The 20,786-nt window shown below is 34.6% G+C and overlaps 1 protein-coding gene across 4 annotated transcripts in view; it reads left to right on the top strand.

Moving 5' to 3' along the window:
• The first annotated feature begins 2,615 nt into the window (after nucleotides 1-2,615).
• The window catches only part of ASB15 (ankyrin repeat and SOCS box containing 15), a 34,698-nt gene continuing 16,527 nt past the window's right edge, over nucleotides 2,616-20,786 (top strand). For 2 of the 4 annotated variants that reach the window (XM_052001209.1, XM_052001213.1), the window contains exons 1-6: nucleotides 2,616-2,697; nucleotides 6,447-6,503; nucleotides 13,333-13,441; nucleotides 15,474-15,529; nucleotides 15,620-15,751; nucleotides 17,559-17,717. In XM_052001209.1, the coding sequence (XP_051857169.1) occupies nucleotides 13,335-13,441; nucleotides 15,474-15,529; nucleotides 15,620-15,751; nucleotides 17,559-17,717 (454 nt within the window). In that variant the 5' untranslated portion in view covers nucleotides 2,616-2,697; nucleotides 6,447-6,503; nucleotides 13,333-13,334. The remainder of the gene's footprint in view (nucleotides 2,698-6,446; nucleotides 6,504-13,332; nucleotides 13,442-15,473; nucleotides 15,530-15,619; nucleotides 15,752-17,558; nucleotides 17,718-20,786) is intronic. The other 2 variants (XM_052001210.1, XM_052001212.1) reach the window with 2 other exon arrangements.

Genomic DNA, 20,786 nt, shown 5'->3' with positions numbered 1-20,786 from the left:
GCTGCTGTGTAATAAACTGAAGTCAGCAGGGCAGAAGAGACATTGTAAGGGCACAAAAGTGCACCATTTGGAAGTTTCTGATGTAGTTAATGACTTGTGAGGAGAGGGAAGCAATGAACATTATACAAAGTAGCATAGCTTATTAGGTAGATGATAGATAGATAGATAGATAGATAGATAGATAGATAGATAGATAGATGGATAGATACAGTGACAGACATTTTTAAATAGACAAGATAGATGTTTAGATGGATAGATTAAACAGACAGATAGATAAATAGATATTTAAATGGATAGAGATATATAGACACACAGAGATACATATTTAGGTAGATATTTAAATAGATGTTTAAGAGAGGTATTTACATGGATAGATAGATAGATATTTAGATAGAGAGATAGATGTTTAGATGGATAGTCAGATTTTTAGATAGCATATTTAGATAGGCAGATATTTAGACAGAGATAGATGTTTAGATGGATAGACAGATGTTTAGATAGACAGATATTTAAATAGAAAGATGTTTAGATATATAGATAGACAGATAGATGGATAGAGATTTAGATAGACACACAGATACATATTTAGATAGATATTTAAATAGGTAGATGTTTAGATGATAGATAAATAGGTATATATTTAGATAGACAGATATTTAGAAATACACACAGATATTTAGGTAGAGAGATATTTAGATAGATAGACAGATGTTTAATTAGACAGCAGGCAGATATTTGGATAGATAGACAGATAGATAGAAAAATAATCATAGAGCTAGTAAGTATTGAAGGTGAAATTAAGGGTTTTTCTGTCTCCAAATCCAATAATTTTGCCACTACACAGCTGCTTTAAAAAAAAAAAAAAAAAAAGATTACTACAGAGTTCCAGAGGTAGTCACTGACGAAGAAGACCTCATAGAACTTGGAAACCTATGAAGGAGGCCATTTAGCTACAACTAGGAAAGATTTTTCTGGGAGCCTTGAACTTAAAAAAAAAACTGCTAATTTTCTCATGCACTCATAATTAAATGTATCACTGTTCTGGGTCCAACTGTTTTTAGGCTTAGGCCTATTCTTCCAAAGTTAAGAGAGGAGCAAAATAATCTATATTCCATCTCTATTCATATCTAACCTGTGATATAATATTTGTAAAATACCTTGCTAATCTTAAAGCACTAGATAAATTCTACCTATTACTACCGTTCGGGCACCTAAGAGCAGTGGATAGAATACCAGGTCTGGAGTCAGGAAGACAACTTCCTGAGTTCCAACCTGACTTCAAGCATTTGCTGTGTGATGCTGTCCAAGTCATTTAATCCTGTTTTCCTCAGTTTCCTCATCTGTCAAATGAATTGGAGAAGGAAATAGCAAACCACTCCAGTATTGTTGCTATGAAAACTCTAAATAGAATCATGAAAAGTTGGATATAACTGAAATGAAAGAACAACAACAAAATTGCTACTATTGCAATTTTTATACAGCACTTGCAATCAGCAGAATTCTTAGTAAGTAATATTATTCTCATAGGATTTTTGTACAGGTGCTCTAATTTTAGGAAGAATATGGAAATACTTAGGAAAAAGTACTTTGTTTTTTCATTTGTAATTTAAATAGAAGCATCAGATTTAAATTGGGAAAATCAATTTAATTCTGCAAACATTTATTAAATCTGTCTTATATGCAAGGGATTCTGCTATGCTTGCCTATAAAATGAAAAAATCACAACAGTCCCAGCCCTCAAACATTTTACTTTGACAGGGGAAGGAACCCTCCTAATCTTTCCCATCACTCCATCTCCACATAAACAAAATACATATAGATATGTAGACATAAAATTCATAATTTCCTGATTCAATGTAGCTGGATAACTGGGTTAAGAAAAGTCTCTCATTTGATACTGATCCTCAGATGAATTTCCCCAACTACTGTATTAGTAGGGTTTTTATTGTTTTAGTCTCTATACCCTTTTCATTTTATGTTTATTACCCACTTTCCTAGAATTTATGTTCTCAATTACTTTACCTGGAATTCTTGAACAGATCAGTTATAGAACAGATCAATAATAGCTGATTGATCATTACATAATGTCTGGCTCTACCCAGTCAGACTGAAAGTAGTTAAATGCTCACCAGACAAAATTGAATCTCCAATTTTCCTTCAATTCAGAAAATAACAAGTCTGATATTGCATTAACACTCGACACGACTTCTAAAAAATGTTGAAGAGTAAGTTTTGTGACATTATACGATAAAAGTGAGTTAGAGTTTTGTGTCACTGTGACAAACAGAAATCAGTCCTCGGGGGCCATTTTGTGACCCTCATACCATAATACAAAGCTACTTAAATAACTGCATTTTGTCCCTTTGGGTTGGCACAGCCATCACAAGTCAGCTGGCAGCTCATTTGTTTTGTTACTGATAGCTGTCTGAACCAATCAAGACACAAATAATCTTTTTTCTACCGCAGCAGTCTCATGTTCCTTTTGATGAGATTCTAGAGAAGTCATGGGTAATACTTTCCCTCTATGCTGGACCTGCTTATGTTTCAGTTGTACAAGGTCAGATCTTAATTTAACTACCAACTGGATATTTAAATTTAGATACATGAAGGGACACATTGGCTCATGGGGCACTATTTCTTTTGGTTAGGAAGTCAGGTCCCTGGATACGAATGACAAGATGATGATGATTCCAAAAGGTGAGAATATGACATACTTGATCCGCACCTAGTTCACTAGCTTAAGGGGCAAATAGTTTCAAATTGGAAAGGTAACAAACCATGTATAAACTCAGGTGTCCTCTTACTGAATCTCTGGGTGGATCACCTTAAGGCTTGAATGCCGAGGATGTGTTCAATTATAGAATGATACCAGAACTGGTTTGTTTTTAAAACACCAACCTAAGGGGCACTTTTCACTCATATAATTAAGCATGTCCCAGAGATATGTAGGGTAACAAATCTGTGTCAGATACAATTTTGATCAGGCCGGGTTTTTTTTCTTCCTAGTGATTTGTGATTATTTCAGACTTTAAATAATATTAATAGCATTTGGGGATAAATAGATATATATACTTTATATATTATGTGTGTGCACATATTCACATATATGCATATTATATATACATATATATTTAAAGGAAAAAGTTTTTAATCAGTGTTAGAAATTGTGTGTGCACTGGATCCTTAGAAAGAAATTAAGGTTCAATAAATGATTTAGATAAAACTGTACATTTCCTATTTATATAGGACTTTTTAATCATTTAGTTGAAATGATTTGCTAACAAGTTCTAAATCAAGTAGAAATTTCATATTCAATTTGCAAGTTTTTATTAAAAATAATAGCTAGTATTTAAGGATAGCAAAGTACTTTAAGTTATATCATCTCACTTTATTCTCCCAACAATAATAGTAGGTACTAATATTATCATTCCCATTTTAAAGTTGAGGAAACTGAAACTGAACCAATTAAGTGACTTACCCAGGGTTACAGATAGTAGTAGGATTTTAACTCAGATCTTCCTGACACTTAAATCCAGGGCTTACTCCATCTCCCTCCCCACCCAGATGCCATTCTAGCAAGCTAGTATTAGATAACTATTTTTCCTGAGCCCATATTTCCTAGAGCTTAAATTCTTAGATCTATATTTCCCAAGTACTTTGCAAAAGGGAGTTAAATATAGATCACTGAATATTCAACTTCTTTAATGTTTCAGTTGAATTTTCAGAAATATCAGTGATTATATTTTAGAAGGGAATTTGTTTAAAATCTTTCTTTTCCCGCTGTAGTATTTGGATAATTATATTATTCAATAGACTATGTTTCCATATTAAGCACTATTGCTAATGCCCATTAGTTTATGTGATATGAAATAAGCCTTCATTAATCTGGAACTCGCCATTTCAGCTACATTCAGTTATAGTAATTGAACATAACACACTGTTCCTAAGACTCTGGGGATCAGAGAACTAATAGCAAGATATTCTTGGGAAGAGTTCCTGATTCCAGATCATGATTTCTTCTTTAGTGATTTTGGATTAAACAGTGGGATGGGAAGTACTTATACTTTATGGAAACCTGATAAATGAAACTTCACAAAAAATGAATGAGAAGTTAAATATTTTCTTTAGAGAAAGATTTATGATGTGATTTCTGTAAATAGATAGTTTTCCTAGCATATTTGGGACATAAACAGCTTTTCAGAGGCAAAAAGAGTATAGAATCACAGAGCAAAAACATTTTCCCTTGCCCTTACTGCTAATTAAATTATACCGTCAAGCTAAATTGTAGGGGTCTATGCACTTGGCCAAGAATGGACCAAAAAAGTGTGGTTTATAGCTTCTTTTCCTTAACTAATAGGACATGTATGCCTGGCTACATGCTATCTCTGCACTCCTGACAAGTTCTCGCTATGTAAATTAATACCTGTCAATCAAATCATGTTTTTTAATATACTTACCATTTAAGAAAATCTTGTAGGACAACTTTTCATAAAGTGAATAATTGTTCTACACTGTAAAATCAGGTTTTTGTAGGTATATGAGCTTTCTTAAAGTAAATGCTAGCCTGTTACTAAATTTTTGCTTTAGTCTCTGAATTTGCCCTCCTCTGTCTGCCCTTCCTTCTTAGCCTGTCTAGACTCCTCCAGGGAATCAGAGTGCATGTGAGGATAAGGCTTCTTCTGATTCTGTTATATCCAACAGTTGTCTTATTTTCCTCTTATAATCTCATTTGGCTTCAGTCTCAGAAAGAGTACATGAAATTCCACTGTCTGAAGTAGGAACTGGGATTAAATCAACCCAATATAAGAATATATACCTGGTTTCTTTTTTTTTTTTTAATTATAGCTTTTTATATACAAAACATATGCATGGGTAATTTTTCAACATTGACCCTCGCAAAAATTTCTCTTTCAACTTTTCCCCTCCTTGCCCCATCCCCTCCCCTAGATAGCTGGTAGTCCCATATATGTTAGCTATGTTAAAGTATATGTTAAATACAGTATTTGTATACATATTAATACAGTTGTCTTGTTACAAAAGAAAGATCGGATTTTGAAAGAAGATAAAAATAACCTGAGAAGAAAAAAACAAAAATGCAAGCAAACAATAACAGAAAGAGTGGAAATGTTATGTTGTGGTCCATACTCATTTCCCACTATTCTTTCGCTGGGTGTAGCTGGTTCTATTCATTACAGACGAATTGGAACTTGTTTGGATCCTCTCATTGCCAAAGATAGCCACGTCCATCAGAATTGATCATCATGTAGTATCGTTGTTGAAGTATATAATCTCCTGATTCTGCTCATTTCACTCAGCATCAGTTCATGTATGTCTCTCCAAGCCTCTCTGTATTCATCCTGCTGGTCGTTTCTTATAGAGTAATAATATACCATAACTTTATATACCGCAATTTATTCAGCCATTCTTCAATTGATGGGCATCCACTCAGTTTCCAGTTTCTAGCAACTACAAAAAGAGCTGCCACAAACATTCTTGCAGATAGAGGTCCCTTTCCCTTCTCCAATATCTCTTTGGGATATAAGTCCAATAGTAATACTGCTGGATCAAAGGGTATACACAGTTTGATAACTTTTCTTATTTACCTACGATTTAGGAAAGATTGCCGTATAAGAAATGAAAGTAAATTTTTACAGAAGCCACATGAATGACCTGGAGAATACCAGTGTTTATCTGTTCTGTTATAAGACCATATGAGTGTCTAAGATCTATCTCAAAAGACTTTAAAGAATGATTTGTCCTATATACTTTTTCTTTTTTTGCCTTAACCTAAAAGTGCAATAAGTGCAATATTTTCTTACTCTAAATCTCTGCAAGGGTCCTACTATTTTTTAGGAAAGAGTAGATCAGTTCAATAACAATTGCTTTTTTATTGGAGAAACCAGACAACCCTAAAAGGGAAAATGTTATTGAAACTGTCTTAAAAATATCTGGAGTAAAATTGGAATTCAGATCTTACTGACCACAAGTCTAGCATTTGTCACCTAGCTGTCATGGAGTCAAGAAATACTGCCTTTCAGATATACTTCCAATGTGACTACAGTCAAATTACCAAACCTCTCAGTACCTCCAGAAAACTCTGTAAGACAACTTATGAACAAGCTCCTGACTTAAATTGATGGAAGAAAATTCCTCACTGGGAGTTTTATACCTGGATGAAATCAAAGGTCCAGATTTAAAAATTACATATAAATGGACAAAAATTGCATATTAAAACCTTTTCCTTAATATAATTATAATTGTATAATTAATATAATTATATCAATATTATAATTCTTAATATAATTATGGAAACAAACCCTTTTGCTCTGATTTTTCTCTCCCAATATAATTTATAAAATAATGTATATTAAAAATAAACAAACTAAAAAAAGAATAGAAACAAATATTATTAATATGCATAATCAATTCTTTTGATTTTCCTTTAGGGTCATTTACCTGACTTCTAGGAGCTTGTTCAAATCAAAAGCCTTGTCAGCTTGAAGGTAAAAACTTTTTATCCCAATGTTCCAGGCCATATCAGAATTTTATTTTTTATTTTTTATTTTTTTGTATTAATTTCATCTGTTTTCTTTTCTTTTCTTTTCTTTTCTTTTAACTTTTTATTGACAGAACCCATGCCAGGGTAATTTTTTACAGCATTATCCCTTGCACTCACTTCTGTTCCGATTTTTCCCCTCCCTCCCTCTACCCCCTCCCCCAGATGGCAAGCAGTCCTTTATATGTTAAATAGGTTGCAGTATATCCTAGAAACAATATATGTGTGCAGAACTGAACAGTTCTCTTGTTGCACAGGGAGAATTGGATTCAGAAGGTATAAATAACCTGGGAAGAAAAACAAAAATGCAAGCAGTTTATATTCATTTCCCAGTGTTCTTTCTTTGAGTGTAGCTGCTTCTGTCCATCCTTGATCAATTGAACTGAATTAGCTCTCTTTATCTAAGAGATCCACTTCCATCAGAATACATCCTCAAACAGTATCGTTGTTGAGGTATATAATGATCTCCTGGTTCTGCTTATTTCACTTAGCAGCCATATCAAAATTTAACATGGCTAGTCTACTGCAGACGACTCATGTTTGCACTTTGTTATTCAGAGAGTCAGGAACAGATTCAGTTTTGTGAAAACTTGTGACATTTGTTGTCATTCATTTTATTCTTCATCTCCCTAAATTAAAACCAACTATTCCCATTCATACCCCTCTGTGTTTTCCATCATGGTATTAGTGGGCACTGGATATTAGTTAATAAGATTTCACATTTCCTAAGAGAATCTACATTTTAATTGATACTCTTATTGATTGGAAAAGCCTTCCACATCCAGAAGAAAGGCTTATTATTGGTAGAATTTTCATCTATACAACAGGTAGCAATGAAATGAGAGACAGGGCCTCTGCTTTCTACCATGGCAGTAGCTACCAGTTCTTAAGACTAGCCCTGCCCAAGACTGTTCCAGTTTTGACAGAGAGGGGTAAACAATAAACCAATTTAGACATACTCAAAATCTTTAAAAAGTGGCTAACCAATTTAAATGAATAAAGGATATAATAGTTGCCATGCAGACTTAGGAAAGATAGGAGTCTTGCTCTGTTAGAGATACACGTTGGAAACATTTTACTGTGAAGTTTCATAGCTTTTTCGCCTTCCTCACTAGCAAAGAGATATTTACTAGGTTTGAAGCCACTTAGAGAGTCTGATGAACAGAAATGTTATGTACTCTTCATCACTCATACATAATGCCCTGGAACACAGTCTCCCTCCTCCTGACCACTTCAGTCAGGCACCAGCTGGAATGCAGATCCTTTTTTTGGACAGTTATGTTGAGGCTTTGCTCTGAGACACAAAAGGAAGGGTTGAAGGCTACTCTAGGACACCCCGGAACACCCTACGCAACACAAAGCCCTGTTACACGGATCCAAAAGGGAAGATTTATGTGTCCCCGGAAGATATTTTTTATTTTTGGAAGTTATTGCTGACAAGAGCTGGCTGTTAAAAGCAAGAGCCATGTGTGTTTTCCTTTAAAGGCAACAGACTGTAGGGTGTTTTCCTGAGACTTTTGGATTTGAATTAAAAACAAAGCTTTTCTCAGCTTCATCCACACTCCTAAAGAATACCACTGAATGCTAAATTACAATCTAGAGTCCTGGATGAGCTTGTTAGTTTAATATGAATATCTTCACTATCTGAACTATCTAGTTCTTATATAAGTGCAGAAATCTATCTTTAGCCAAGAAATTTTCATTCTCTGCTATTGTCTTTTCTTTTTTTAAAACATGTGAATTCAAAATCTTGGTTATCCTCTTGGTAAAACAGGATAAATAAATGAATATTGCTATTGAGTAATAAGATCTAGTTATTAGAACCCCTTAGATGAAAATACTAATAATTGGCATTTAAATAATGCTTTAAATTTTTCAAATGTATATTATATTAGTGGAGCATCACAATAGTCCTGTGAGATAGGCAATGTGGTTATTGTCTTTGTTATTATTTTTTTGTAGTTGTTCAGTCATGTCTGACCTTCGTGACCCCATTTGGGGTTTTCTTGGCAAACTTTTGGGTTTGCCATTTCCTTCTGTAACTCATTTTACAGGTGAGGAGGCTGAGGCAAATAGGATTAAGTGATTGGGCCAGGGTCAGACACCTAGTAGTCTGAGGCCAGATTTGAACTCAGGAAGATGAGTTTTCCTGACTCACTCCTGGCATTTTATCCACTAAGCTCCCTAGCTCCCCATATAATAATAATTGCTATTATTATTAATATCACCATTTTATAGATAAAGAAAATTAGGCTGAGGGGTAAATCTCACAGCTAGTAAGTGTTAAAGATGGGATTCAAATCTAGGTTTTCCTGACTCTAACTATAGCACCCTATCTACTATGTTCCTTTGCATCTCAAAATGACTAAAGACCAAAGATGATTACTACAATTTTATGGTGAGTCAACTCATCATAAATTTGTTTATTAAAAAAAATAGAAATAATCTCTCCCACATTAGGCTAATTAGAGGGATGGTCTAAAATATGTGTCATATACATGGGCCATTTGCATTCCTAAATGCAACCCAAACTAGATTAAAATATAGTCTCTCTCTTCTTGAATGTGTGGGCATATTAATTGATTAATTAAAAAAAAGAAATCTGTAAAGACATATGGTTTCTTAAGTCAATTTTTGGCCTGTAAAGATCCTCATGTATGGTTTAGTGACCCTTATATTTATTTGAGTTTGGTACCACTGATCTAAAGCACCACAAAATGCTAAATTACAACTTAGAGCCTGAATGAGTTCATTCTTTTTGTACTATTTGAAATGAATTTGACACAGGAACCCTGATACTCGGATACCATGTTGGATCTAAATGAAGCACTTGTAAGTTAACAAAAAGAGATAAACTTTGTCCTAACAGCAAAAATTTGTGTGACAGAGGAATAATAGCATCTGAAGCTAAGACTTCTTTTATCTTCCTATGAAATGCATCTATTCAGCAGTCTTCAGTGTGGTCTTCAGACACCAGGGCTGAAAGCAGCCTCTATTATACCCCTTAGGTGGAGAGAAAGCCATTTTCACATTATCAGAGACCATCAAAAAGCTGTGTTGAGAGAAGTACAGCTTGGGTCCTCCTTCACCCCTCCAGGCCAATCAAGTGATAGTTTTCTTGTTTTTTCCTAACCCAGATAAAGCATAGGGGAAACCCTGGTAGATAAAAGTCCTAAAACAAGTACTTTAAACTCAAAAAAATTGAAAGATCTCAAGAAGTTGTTTGGCACATTCTGGGGCAGGGGAAAACGCAAATGACTGTCCCCACATGAGATATGGACTTAATGATTGTCATCATTTTATTTCATTATCCCTTTCATCCTATTATCAGCATCTACTGCCCACATAGCTTCCTATGAAATTCAGAATCCCACCAGAAAATGTGAAGGCAGTCTGTAGATGTGGAATTCATTAAACTTAAGAATTAGCTTTGCACTGTGCTGTCTTCCAATTGAGACAAAAACAGCAGTCTAGGCACTAGTGTAAACAACATTTTTGAGGTTTCCCACAATCCAGCCCTTTTCTCCAGTGAGATTCCATCCTAAGAAAGCTTATCCAGTGAGAGACTGAGGTCTACTCAGGATTAGATTTAAACCTGTGATTTAAATAGGTGAAAGGCCCTGTATCCCATTACTAATCCCTTGGGCCATCCAATCCTGCTATCACCACAGCAATATTAGTTATAATGGCAACATGCAATTCCACTGGTTTATGTTTATCAGCTAATTGTGCCACCTGAAAACACTGGTGCTTGTCAGTCAGTCCATATTTTCCTAATGTCCCTTGTGTGAAGAGTCATTTGTGAGGTGCTTTGGGGATGAAGGAGGGAGTGGGATAAATGATATAAAAGAACATGGCCCTAATCTTCCAGGAACTAATCACCTAGGGGTGAGACTTACAAAACATAAACACGTGAACACATTAAGTACAAGTCCAAATATAGTGAGAACAGTATAGGACAGAAAGGGTGAGGGGACTCACAGTAAATGAGCAATCAAAAAGTGGCAGGGAAAATCAGGGGAGATTTGGGATAATTTTTATTGACATCTTTTGTTTTTATGTCCAAATATATATTCCCCCTCCCCCCCCCCCCCCATTCCTACCCTGAGAGCTACCCGTGCTAACAAAGTTAACAAAGCTAACAAAGAGACAGCATGGACAGGATAGGGTAGGGGGAAGGGGAGGCAGATAGTTTAGTTTAAATTAACCAACACATCAAGTGGAATCTGGCAGTATGTGTAACAAACCCATAATCCCCTGCCTCTGGGAAGAAGAGAGGGGCCTTTTCTCTGGGGCCAAGTTTGTTCATTATGATTATATAATAGCTTTTGGTTTGAGATTTATTATTGCCTTTTCCATTTATATAATTGTAGTAATTGTGTTGTTTTTCTGATTTCATTCACTTCACTCTATATCAATTAATGTAAATCCTTCCATGCTGCTTTATTTTCTTCGGTATAATTTCTTATTGTACCATAATATTCCATTGCATTCATGTACCATAAGTTTTATAGCCTTGGGATGTGTTTGTTAAAAAAAAAAAATTTAGAAGTTCATATATGGAAGGCACTGCTGGTAAGAAAAAATAATGTGAAAAAAGATGGAAGTGTGAATGAGAAAGCCATGAGTTCCCAAACACATATGGTTAGATTGGAAAGTCCATGTTGGATAGAAATGGCAAATCCTAAACAAAACTACAGGTTGAATTATGTTTGAGAATAAATTTTCTAGGGCCTAGAATAGTGCTTTGGTATATGAAAGACGTTGAATAAATGCCTAGTTGACTGAATATAATTAGCCCTTTCTAAGGCATAGTGCCTTGTATAGATAAAAACTAATTTGGGGCAGCTTCCTAATTGAGTATCTATGAAATAGTATCATTGAATTGCACTTCAAAATCCAATATACCTTACCTGGGTGTGGGGCTGGGTGTGACTGAAAAGAAATGTGTGGTTCCATTGAAATCTTATGCTATCTTAAGTAGCAATGGTGGTATAAGTCTATACCTCTTTTTTCATGACAACTGTTCTCAAGCACAGCTGAGCCAACTCTGCTTTGCTAAATGCTAAATCAGTTTGTTGGCTGTTATTTCCCATGACTTAGAACTGTCCTTCATGTTGTTATTGTTCAGTTGTGTCCTCTTCTTCATGACCCCATAGGGTCCATGTACTGTCCAAGAGGTTTTCTTGACAAAGGTACAGGAGCAGCTTACCATTTCTTTTTTCACTTTAAAGGCAAACCAAAGAGAAGTGACTTGTCTGTGGTCACCCAACTAGTATGTGTCTGAGATCAGATCTGAACTCAGGCCCAGAGCTCTACCACTGATTGAGCCATCGCTCTGCCTTCGCTTTTCACCTGCCCATTAGTACATTTTAAAAGACTTTATTAAAGACATTTTAGGCCATTTCCTACATTCACTAAACTTTCTCTAGTTACAAAGAAAAACAGCTAAAACTGATTGACAAAATACTCATGTCTGAACTTGAAGTTCCCCGTACCTTTAATGAAAAAGGAGTATATGACATTGTCTGTTGTCCTAGACAAGGTTGGTCATGATCATTACAAATAATCGGAATTCGGCAGCCTTTTAGAGCATCTTTTTTTTGTTTGTTATATTTTTGTAGTTGTATAAGCTCCTGACAATTAGAGATTGTTTTGTTCTTTATACTTTGAACTCCAGCATCTAAAATAGCACATAGTAAGTGCTCAATAAGTACTTGATTGATTGAGACATACTGTTTGTCTAGTTCTGCTCACCTTATTTTTTGTTTCACTTCCTATAATTTCTCTGATTTCCTCATATTCATCACTTAATGACACAGTAATACTTCAGGGTATTCATATATTACCAGGGCACTGAGGTGGCACAGTAGATGGAGTACCAGGCCTTAAGTCAGGAAGAACTGAGGTCACATCTGACCTCAAACACTTACTAGCTGTGTGACGCTGGGCAAGTCATTTAATTGTCTTTGCCTCAGTTTCCTCATCTGTAAAATGAGCTGGAGATGGAAAGGAAAAGCTCTCCAGTATCATTGCCAAGAAAATTTCCCAAATGGGGTCACAAAGAGTCAGAGACAACTGAATAACATATTTTTATGCCACAGTTTATCGGCCATTTCCCCATCACTGTGTTTTTAATTTTTCCTACTACAAAAAAGTGCTCCATAAGCATTTTTAAGCAGCTTTGATGAGCTTTATACATAAATTGTCTTCAGAGTGCATCAACTATTTTACATATATAACAGCTAGCATTTATAGAGTGCTTTAGGTATAAAAACCACTTTATAAATTTAATTTATACTAATATAATGTAATATATAATGGCATAACATAATAATATTAATTATTTAATTATTGCAACAACACTGTGAGGTAAGTGCTATTACTTTACAGATGAGGAAACGAAGGAAGTGGTTAAGTGACTTATCTAGGGCCATTTAGTGTCTGAGGCAGGATTTGAACTCAGATCTTCTAGATCCCAAGTCCAGCTCCCTATTGAGCTGCCCTTCATGTGTAGGTATCTATACATACATAGATATAGATATATTTAAAATTAAAAATAAAAATATACATTAAAGTAATACTAATACTAATATAAGTCTAGCAATGCATTATACAGAGGTGATTAATAGATGTTAAATGAATGAACAAATATGTTGTTTTAAATATTTCAACTTTGACATATCTTTCATTTGAGCTATTACATTAATTACAAATGGTGCCCTGGACCAACTACTAACTTTTGCAAAATTATTTCTTTTAAATATTACACCAAGACATGGAGGAAAATGGGGACACTGATGAGGACCATCTCACAGATTATGAAATTCAGCTTAGCATTCAAGAATCCATCGAAACCAATAAGAAAGAGTTTTATCCTGAAAGGTAAAAGATACAGTAATTAAGTACATAAGATATAATTTTGGAAATTAGTTTTTTCCTAAATACATTAAATCTACAAATCCTATTTTTAAAAGTATTAGATATTCTAGGTATATAATGTATGCCCAATGTCCAAGTAAATGATGCTGTTTATTCTTTCTAAAATCACATGAAGTTAAGATATGTAGTAAAGTAAGAAACATTATACTCATATTACTTAGGTGACCAATTCCTAGATAGGATTGAAGTTGATTTTGTAATCTCATGCCCATTCTGCCATAGATTAAGGTAACATTGCATGATCCATGTGCTTGTCATCTCCTTGGTATGTTTTCCCTTTATATAAAAGTGTAAGACTTACACAATAATTCTAACATTGGTTAAATGAATTGTTAGCCTTTCTCAAAATATAAATATAAAATATAATATAAAATGCCATGTAAAATACTATATAAATCATAGTATATATTAAAAACTTGTTTAAATGATAGAATTAAATAAAAATATGCTATATATCAAACTTGATGTTACATTTGAAATAGTTTAAGATATCTTCACTCTTTCTCATTACAAAATATTCTACTATATAAAAATCTATTACATATATTTTCTAATATTTGAGACAGAAATAGTGCCTAACATTTATTAGAATCTTAAAGTTTTCTAAGTGCTTTAATATTATCTTATTTTGTTCCAGCATCTCTGAAAGGTTGGTACTATAAGTTTTATTATCCCCATTTTATAGATGAGTAACTGAAGCCCAGGCAAATTTACATGACATAGTTAATGAGTATGAAAGGTGAGATTCAAACCCAAGAATCTCCTGACTCCAGTCCAATATGTTTTTCATTCTGTCATAATGACTCTCCTATTAAGGACAACTGACATTTATATATATGGTACTATAAGCTTTACAAAATACACACTTAATTCATAAGCTAAAGCTGTAAGAGGAATATATTGAACAATATAGTCATATTTGGAAATATATTTTTTCCCTTTCTGGTTTGTCACTACACAAGAAAACATTCATGACCCTTACTTATAAAAGCTGTTTCTTCTTAATAGAGTCAATGAAACTTTTATCAGATGTTTTATTTCTGTTGAAAGAAAAGAAACCAGAAGGGCCAAGAGAGCAGAGATCATGACATTTTGGCAAAACCTCTTGAGAGAAACTCTGGTAGTTAAGTGGCAGTGCAGATAGCACCTGGGGCCTGGAATCAGCAAGATTCCCTTTCCCAAGTTCAAATTTGGTCTCAGATACTTATTAGCTGTGGGACCCTAAGGCAAGTCACTTAACCCTTTTTGCCCAGTTTCCCTCATCTGTAATATAACTCATAGAAGAAAATGGCAAACCCCTCCAGTAACTTTACTAAGAAAACCCCAAAAGAGGTCACAGAGAATCAGACATGCCTGAAGCAACCAACTAAGAACAACAAATTGATAGAGACTGGGAATATCTTCAGCAAATGCTCTCTCTACCTTAATTTTCATATCAGTTAGTTGAAAATACTTTGCAAAGTGAACTCTATGCTCCCAATTTTAAAAAAATCTGCATAGCTCAAAGTTAAATGTATAATTGACCATTTATATTATTTAAGATTAATAAGCCAATATTTTAAATTAAATCACAATCTATAGTGATCAATAAACAAAGATAACATTACAGACATTTTCATTTGTCAGTAGAGTTTGAGGTGGGCATATGGTGGTTAATATGGTGGTTAACATGAATCATAGAATTAATTGACTTTCATATGGCAGCTTTCAATTCTCCATTTTATTCTGCTTTATTTAGAACTTGTTTCAAAGATAAGTATGCCATCTGTACCATGTCATTCCCACTAATGTACAATATTATAAATCTACTCTAAAATCTGTTTTCTACAGATTTGAGGAACAAAAAATATGTTAGCTTCATATTCATGCATTTCTTAAAAGATCAGAATAAATGCATATGGGTGGAAATCAATGGAAAATTAAATCATTAGGTGCCTTTAAGTGGTATAACAACATAACTATTATCTTTCCCCAGTAGGTTTGTATCTATAAGTGCTCAGAACAGAAAACTTGTAGAAGCCATCAAAACAGGTATCTATGCACATTGTTCAGAGAGTACTAGAGAGGAAGTTTTGCAATCTAAGAATGGAAATTTATAATCACCCCATATGCTTAATTTAGGCCAAATCCTTGAGCTCCAGGACCATGTGAAACATAAGTATGCTTTGGATGAAGCTGATAACAATGGGTGGTTCCCACTTCATGAGGCTGCAGTTCAACCTATTCAGCAAATACTTGAAATTGTTCTGGATGGTAAGTGAACCCAAATATCATCAGCATTTCAAAACAAGAATAAAAAAAAAAAAGTAAAGCAGAGTGATAGAGGATTTGAGAATAGCAACTCTTAGACTTCAAAACACAGTCTAACATAAGGATATAGGAATTGCCATTTGGAGCACACCCCTAGTGTATCTATTCATTCCAATATTCTGTCTCTGAGCATGTCACCAAGACTGTTAGGAGAGGTTTTAGTTGACCTTTAAATGAGCAGGAATATGCTCCATTCCTCAATATGCCATTATCTGATATACAGCACTTAATCCTCCAATGATCTCTTCAATGATTTCAGCAATAAATTTATCCGTGTATGTTCTTCCTGTGTAACTCCCGTCCAGGTACTCGTCTAGGTTCACCACAAAAGGTCCACCAACAAATGCTGAGATCCTTTTTTGAGTTATTTTGACACTGAAAATACTAGTAGTCAGTGTGAGTTATTTTTCAGTTAGTCCTCTCTTTTCTTATTTAATTTATTTAATTAAATAATAATTTAATATTATATATATTATATTATTATATATTATATATATAAATAAATAATTAAAATATTTCTTATTTAAATTATGCATTTCTTTAATGACATTCTTTAAACTGCTTCTCCTGTCTAATTCCTGTAGAAAAAATAAGTGAGCTCTGGCAAATTCTACTAGGCTCAAAAGGCTTCATGATCCCAGCAAGGGAAAGACCTTTTAAGGACCAGCCTAGTTTAGTACAGGGAAGCTTATCATCAGTGGATAGCTCTTTAAGGGATGAATTTTTTGGCCTTGCCAAACCAAAAAGGACATTATAATGTCAAAGAAACTGAGGCAACTTAGAGATTAGAAAGTTATAATATTTTATTTGAAAGGGAGAGATTTACTGGGACCAAATGGATCCATGGTTTGGTCCCAGGGCTGAATGAGACTATCGTCTCCAAGAATACAGCAACAAATGTCAGATACAAAGATTCTTTTATAGGGTAACAAGAATGATGACCTAATGGGGGGGGAGGCACCTGGGATGGGGATGATATAATGGAGGGAGATACTGGAAATGGGGAAAAGGTCCTGATATTCTAATGATGTTTAAGATATAAGACCTGTATCCTATCCAACAGTCCAATGATTAAAAGGGAATGGTTATAGCCTGAGGCAGAGTAACTGGGGTAGGACAATTAGAGAAACTAGATCTGGACATTAAAAGGGAACTGTGGCACAACAACATCATCTGTGAATTAATTTGAAATTTTTTTTGTAAACTATATTGCTTCTTGAGATAAGATCTACAAATAAATTCATTGTTTAATGTAGGATTTCCTTTTTAAAAAAATTCCAAATTTAAGATTTTTTTTAAAGTTTGAAATGTATTTCTTGGTTCTAGATTTCTGGGATTTAATATATAGTATTCTACAGATAATAGATACTCAGTAAAAATCTGTTGATTTATTGATTATTCACTCAGTGGATGAATTTTTTTTTGTATTCATATGTTTGATAGTTTTTTTAGACCATGTTCATATTTCCTCAGCATTGTTTTAGATATATTTGTTCAGAAAGTTTCTGATTTGGAGAAAATATTGCTGAATTATAAAACCAGAGAACTATAACCTTATCAGCATATTCCAACAATGGGTGTGTGCTAATAAACTTTCAGGTAAATATTTAAAGCAATTTAAAGCAAGTAAATACTTAAAGCAATTTAAAACATAGTATAAATGTGATTAAAAAGTTGAAACTTGTGACCATTATATGTATTATGCTTGTTGATATTTTCATGATTCCATATATTGTTTTTCCTGTCTTAGCATCCTATAAAACTCTTTGGGAATACAATACTTGTGATGGAGAAACACCATTAACTCTAGCAATCAATTCTGGTCTGGTGGAAAACGTAAGAACTCTATTGGAAAAAGGAGTGTCTCCAGATACCAAAAACCTCAAAGGAGAAACTCCCCTTCTGCTTGGTAAATGGCTTCTTTTAGGGGCTGGACACAGTGATAAAGAAATCTATGTGATTTTATGGTCTCTGATAGAGCACCTAATAAACCAGAGACCTAGCCTTTGTGGCTAATTCATTGGGGAGGTGGTGGGGGGGATGGATTTAAGAGGTGTGGAAAGGGAGGGAGGTGAAGAGGAAGGTGAAGACCCAGGCAGGATGATGGTAGTGGTGATGGGATAATCCCTTCAGGAAGAGGGAGGCCTTGTTAACTAAGGAGCATCACAAAAGGGGTGCCATAGTAATTTGATCTTTGAGATGGAGTCCAGAGTCAGTTGAAAGGCATATTGGCAAATAACTACAAAGTGAGAAACAGAGCTGATGTTTAAATAGGGTGCAGAGGGCTGAGAGAGCACTCCTTCTCCTATGTCTGTGGCCAGAGGCAAAGCCTCACAAGTGCTACGGTTTGACTGATAACTCCCCCAGATCCACTCTTCTTCCCTCCCTGGGCCTGTGCCATTTGGTGACTAGCTACCCTTTGGCTCAGTCTGTGTGGGCAAACAAGGATGGACAAACAAGGATTTATCTACTAATGCTTTGTAGCTTAGCCTCTCATTTATCATTAATATATGACTATAACTTGCCTAGGTTGCCATCAGGAGAAGGGCTAGGTTCTATATTCTATCCAAGAGGTCGGGGATGAAGCTAGTGTTCCCTGCCTAGTAAAATCAACTTTAGGCTCTACACATCTCTCATTGAAAGAAATGGATCCTTCTTCACCAAGTGTGGAGGTTTCACAATTGGATCTATCCCCAGATATCTACCTTTGGCTTCCTTTACAACTCTTCTTCTCCTATCCCTTTCTAATCCCATCCAGATCTATAACTTATTTTTGGGGTGAAATGTGAGTTTGAATCCCATGGTCTACCACTTATAAGCTATATGAACTTATAGAAAACTATTTACCCTCAGTGTCCTTATCTATAAAATAAATGGAATTGGGTTGAATGACTTTAAAGTCCCTCCTAGCTCTCAATTTGTGATTCTAGAATCATCTCCATGCAGAAGGCCCACAAATCTAAATCTCCACAAGGAAGCTATCTTCAGAATTTCAGTCTTTCCAATACACATTCAGTTTCTTGTAGCTACCCCTTATGCACTATGAACTATACAAATCAAAATCAAAAACTATAAAAGCTTTTTTTACTCTAGACCTAAAAGTAATAATTCGTGTGAAACAAAGATGCCCACTGTCACCAAAATTATTCAGTATTGTGTTGGAAATCCTAATAATATTGATAAGAGAAAAAAAGAATCATTATAAGGAATAAGATAATAAAACTATCTACTTTTGTAGACAATATAATGATATATTTGGAAAATCCCAAAGACTCAACTAAAAGGGCAAATAATGCCTCTTTTATCTACTACTTTAATGACTACTTTTTCTATTATATTTGGAGAAAGGGACCGCCCATAAAAGGACTTATGGGAATATATTAACATGAATTCCTTTCTTTTCCCTACCCCTAAACACACATACACACACACACACACACACACACACACCACACACACACACACGTACATTCACATATGCAAATAAGGGAATGATTTTCAGATCATGGACAAATATCAAGAATTTGGAAGGGTAAGTGGACATAATAAGTTTTAAAGAATGTTTATTTATTTATTCATTTATTTAAGGTATGTTTGTGTATTCAGGATTGTTTCTTTCCTGAGAGGAGAGTGAGAAGCTAAATTATTTTTCAGTGCAGGATAAAATTTTTATCCATTTGTAAGGGTAGTTGCAAAAGTGTTAGCCCCTGTAAGAATAACCCCTTCAAATCATTTCCCAGATTCTAAAGCCAGCCTTATCAACAACTGCTTGAGCTCCTAAGATGCACATGCTACTGGCAAGACTTAGTGTAACTAAGTTTAGGACCTGCCACTGAAGAGTGATATGGAGAGTTTGGAGGGAGGCCAGGGGAGAGCAACTAAAATCATTAAAGGTTTAAAATCATAAAAGGTCAAAGGACCTGAGTTGAGCTGTTAAGACAACAGCTGAAGGAAAATTTCTAGATTTGATACAGTATTCAAATAAAAGAAATTTACATTTTCCTGAAGTTTACATTGTCTTCCACACTTATTAAACTTTCCTAAATTGCTACTGCCATGCATGCATTACATAAAACTATATGTACTTCCAGCAACTTGTACTCATTTCTCAGGGATGCTTGATAAATGTCTCCTTGCTATACAGCTGACTCCCTACCCTACATACTATTTCTCTCTTCACCAGTTTTAGTCCCATAACTGCCTGTTGGATCTGAGTATCCCAATGGAGCTTCAAACTTAACAGTCTTGGAAATCTTCATCTTCCCCTTCAGACATGTTCTCTTCTTTTGTTGATTCTTTCCATCACCCAGCTTCATAATCTGATTTTTCAACCCTTCCCTTTCCCCAGGTAGTTCCAGTTACCAAGTCCTGTCAATTCCATCCTCACATCTCTCATTTGAACTGTCTTCACCCAGACCTTTATTGGCACTTACCTAGATTATTGAAATAGATTCCTAACTAGTCTCCATATTACTTGTAGTTTCCACCCTCTCTACACACTGCCTTTTCACACAGTTGCCAAAGTAATTTCCCCAAAATACACATCTGACCCTGTCATCTGATTCTGTTCATAAACTTTCATAGGTTTCCTGTTGCCTCCAAGATAAAATACAAATGCATTAGTCTGGCCAAAATCTGACTCTAACCTACTTTATTAATCTTATTTCACATGATGCCCTCTCATGTAAACTACATTCCAGTTAAACTGTATAGTTAGTTCTTTCTTGAACTCATGTGTCACCAATCCCATACCATACTATCTTAGCTACTTTGATGAAATATAATCCTTTCATATTTCTGTTTTACTGATTCTTTATCTTAAAAATCTAAGATACTTAGGCAACAAATACTTCCTTCATGAAACCTTCACCAAGCTTCCCAGCTAAAACTATTTTTTCTTTCCTCAGATATTCTTAAATTATCTTATTCTGAACTTAAACACCAAAAAAGAGCAAATCCAAACAGATACCAGAAAACA

This window comes from Antechinus flavipes, chromosome 5, assembly GCF_016432865.1.
Source record: "Antechinus flavipes isolate AdamAnt ecotype Samford, QLD, Australia chromosome 5, AdamAnt_v2, whole genome shotgun sequence".
NCBI lineage: Eukaryota > Metazoa > Chordata > Mammalia > Dasyuromorphia > Dasyuridae > Antechinus > Antechinus flavipes.
This window is presented reverse-complemented; position numbering and strand designations above follow the sequence as displayed.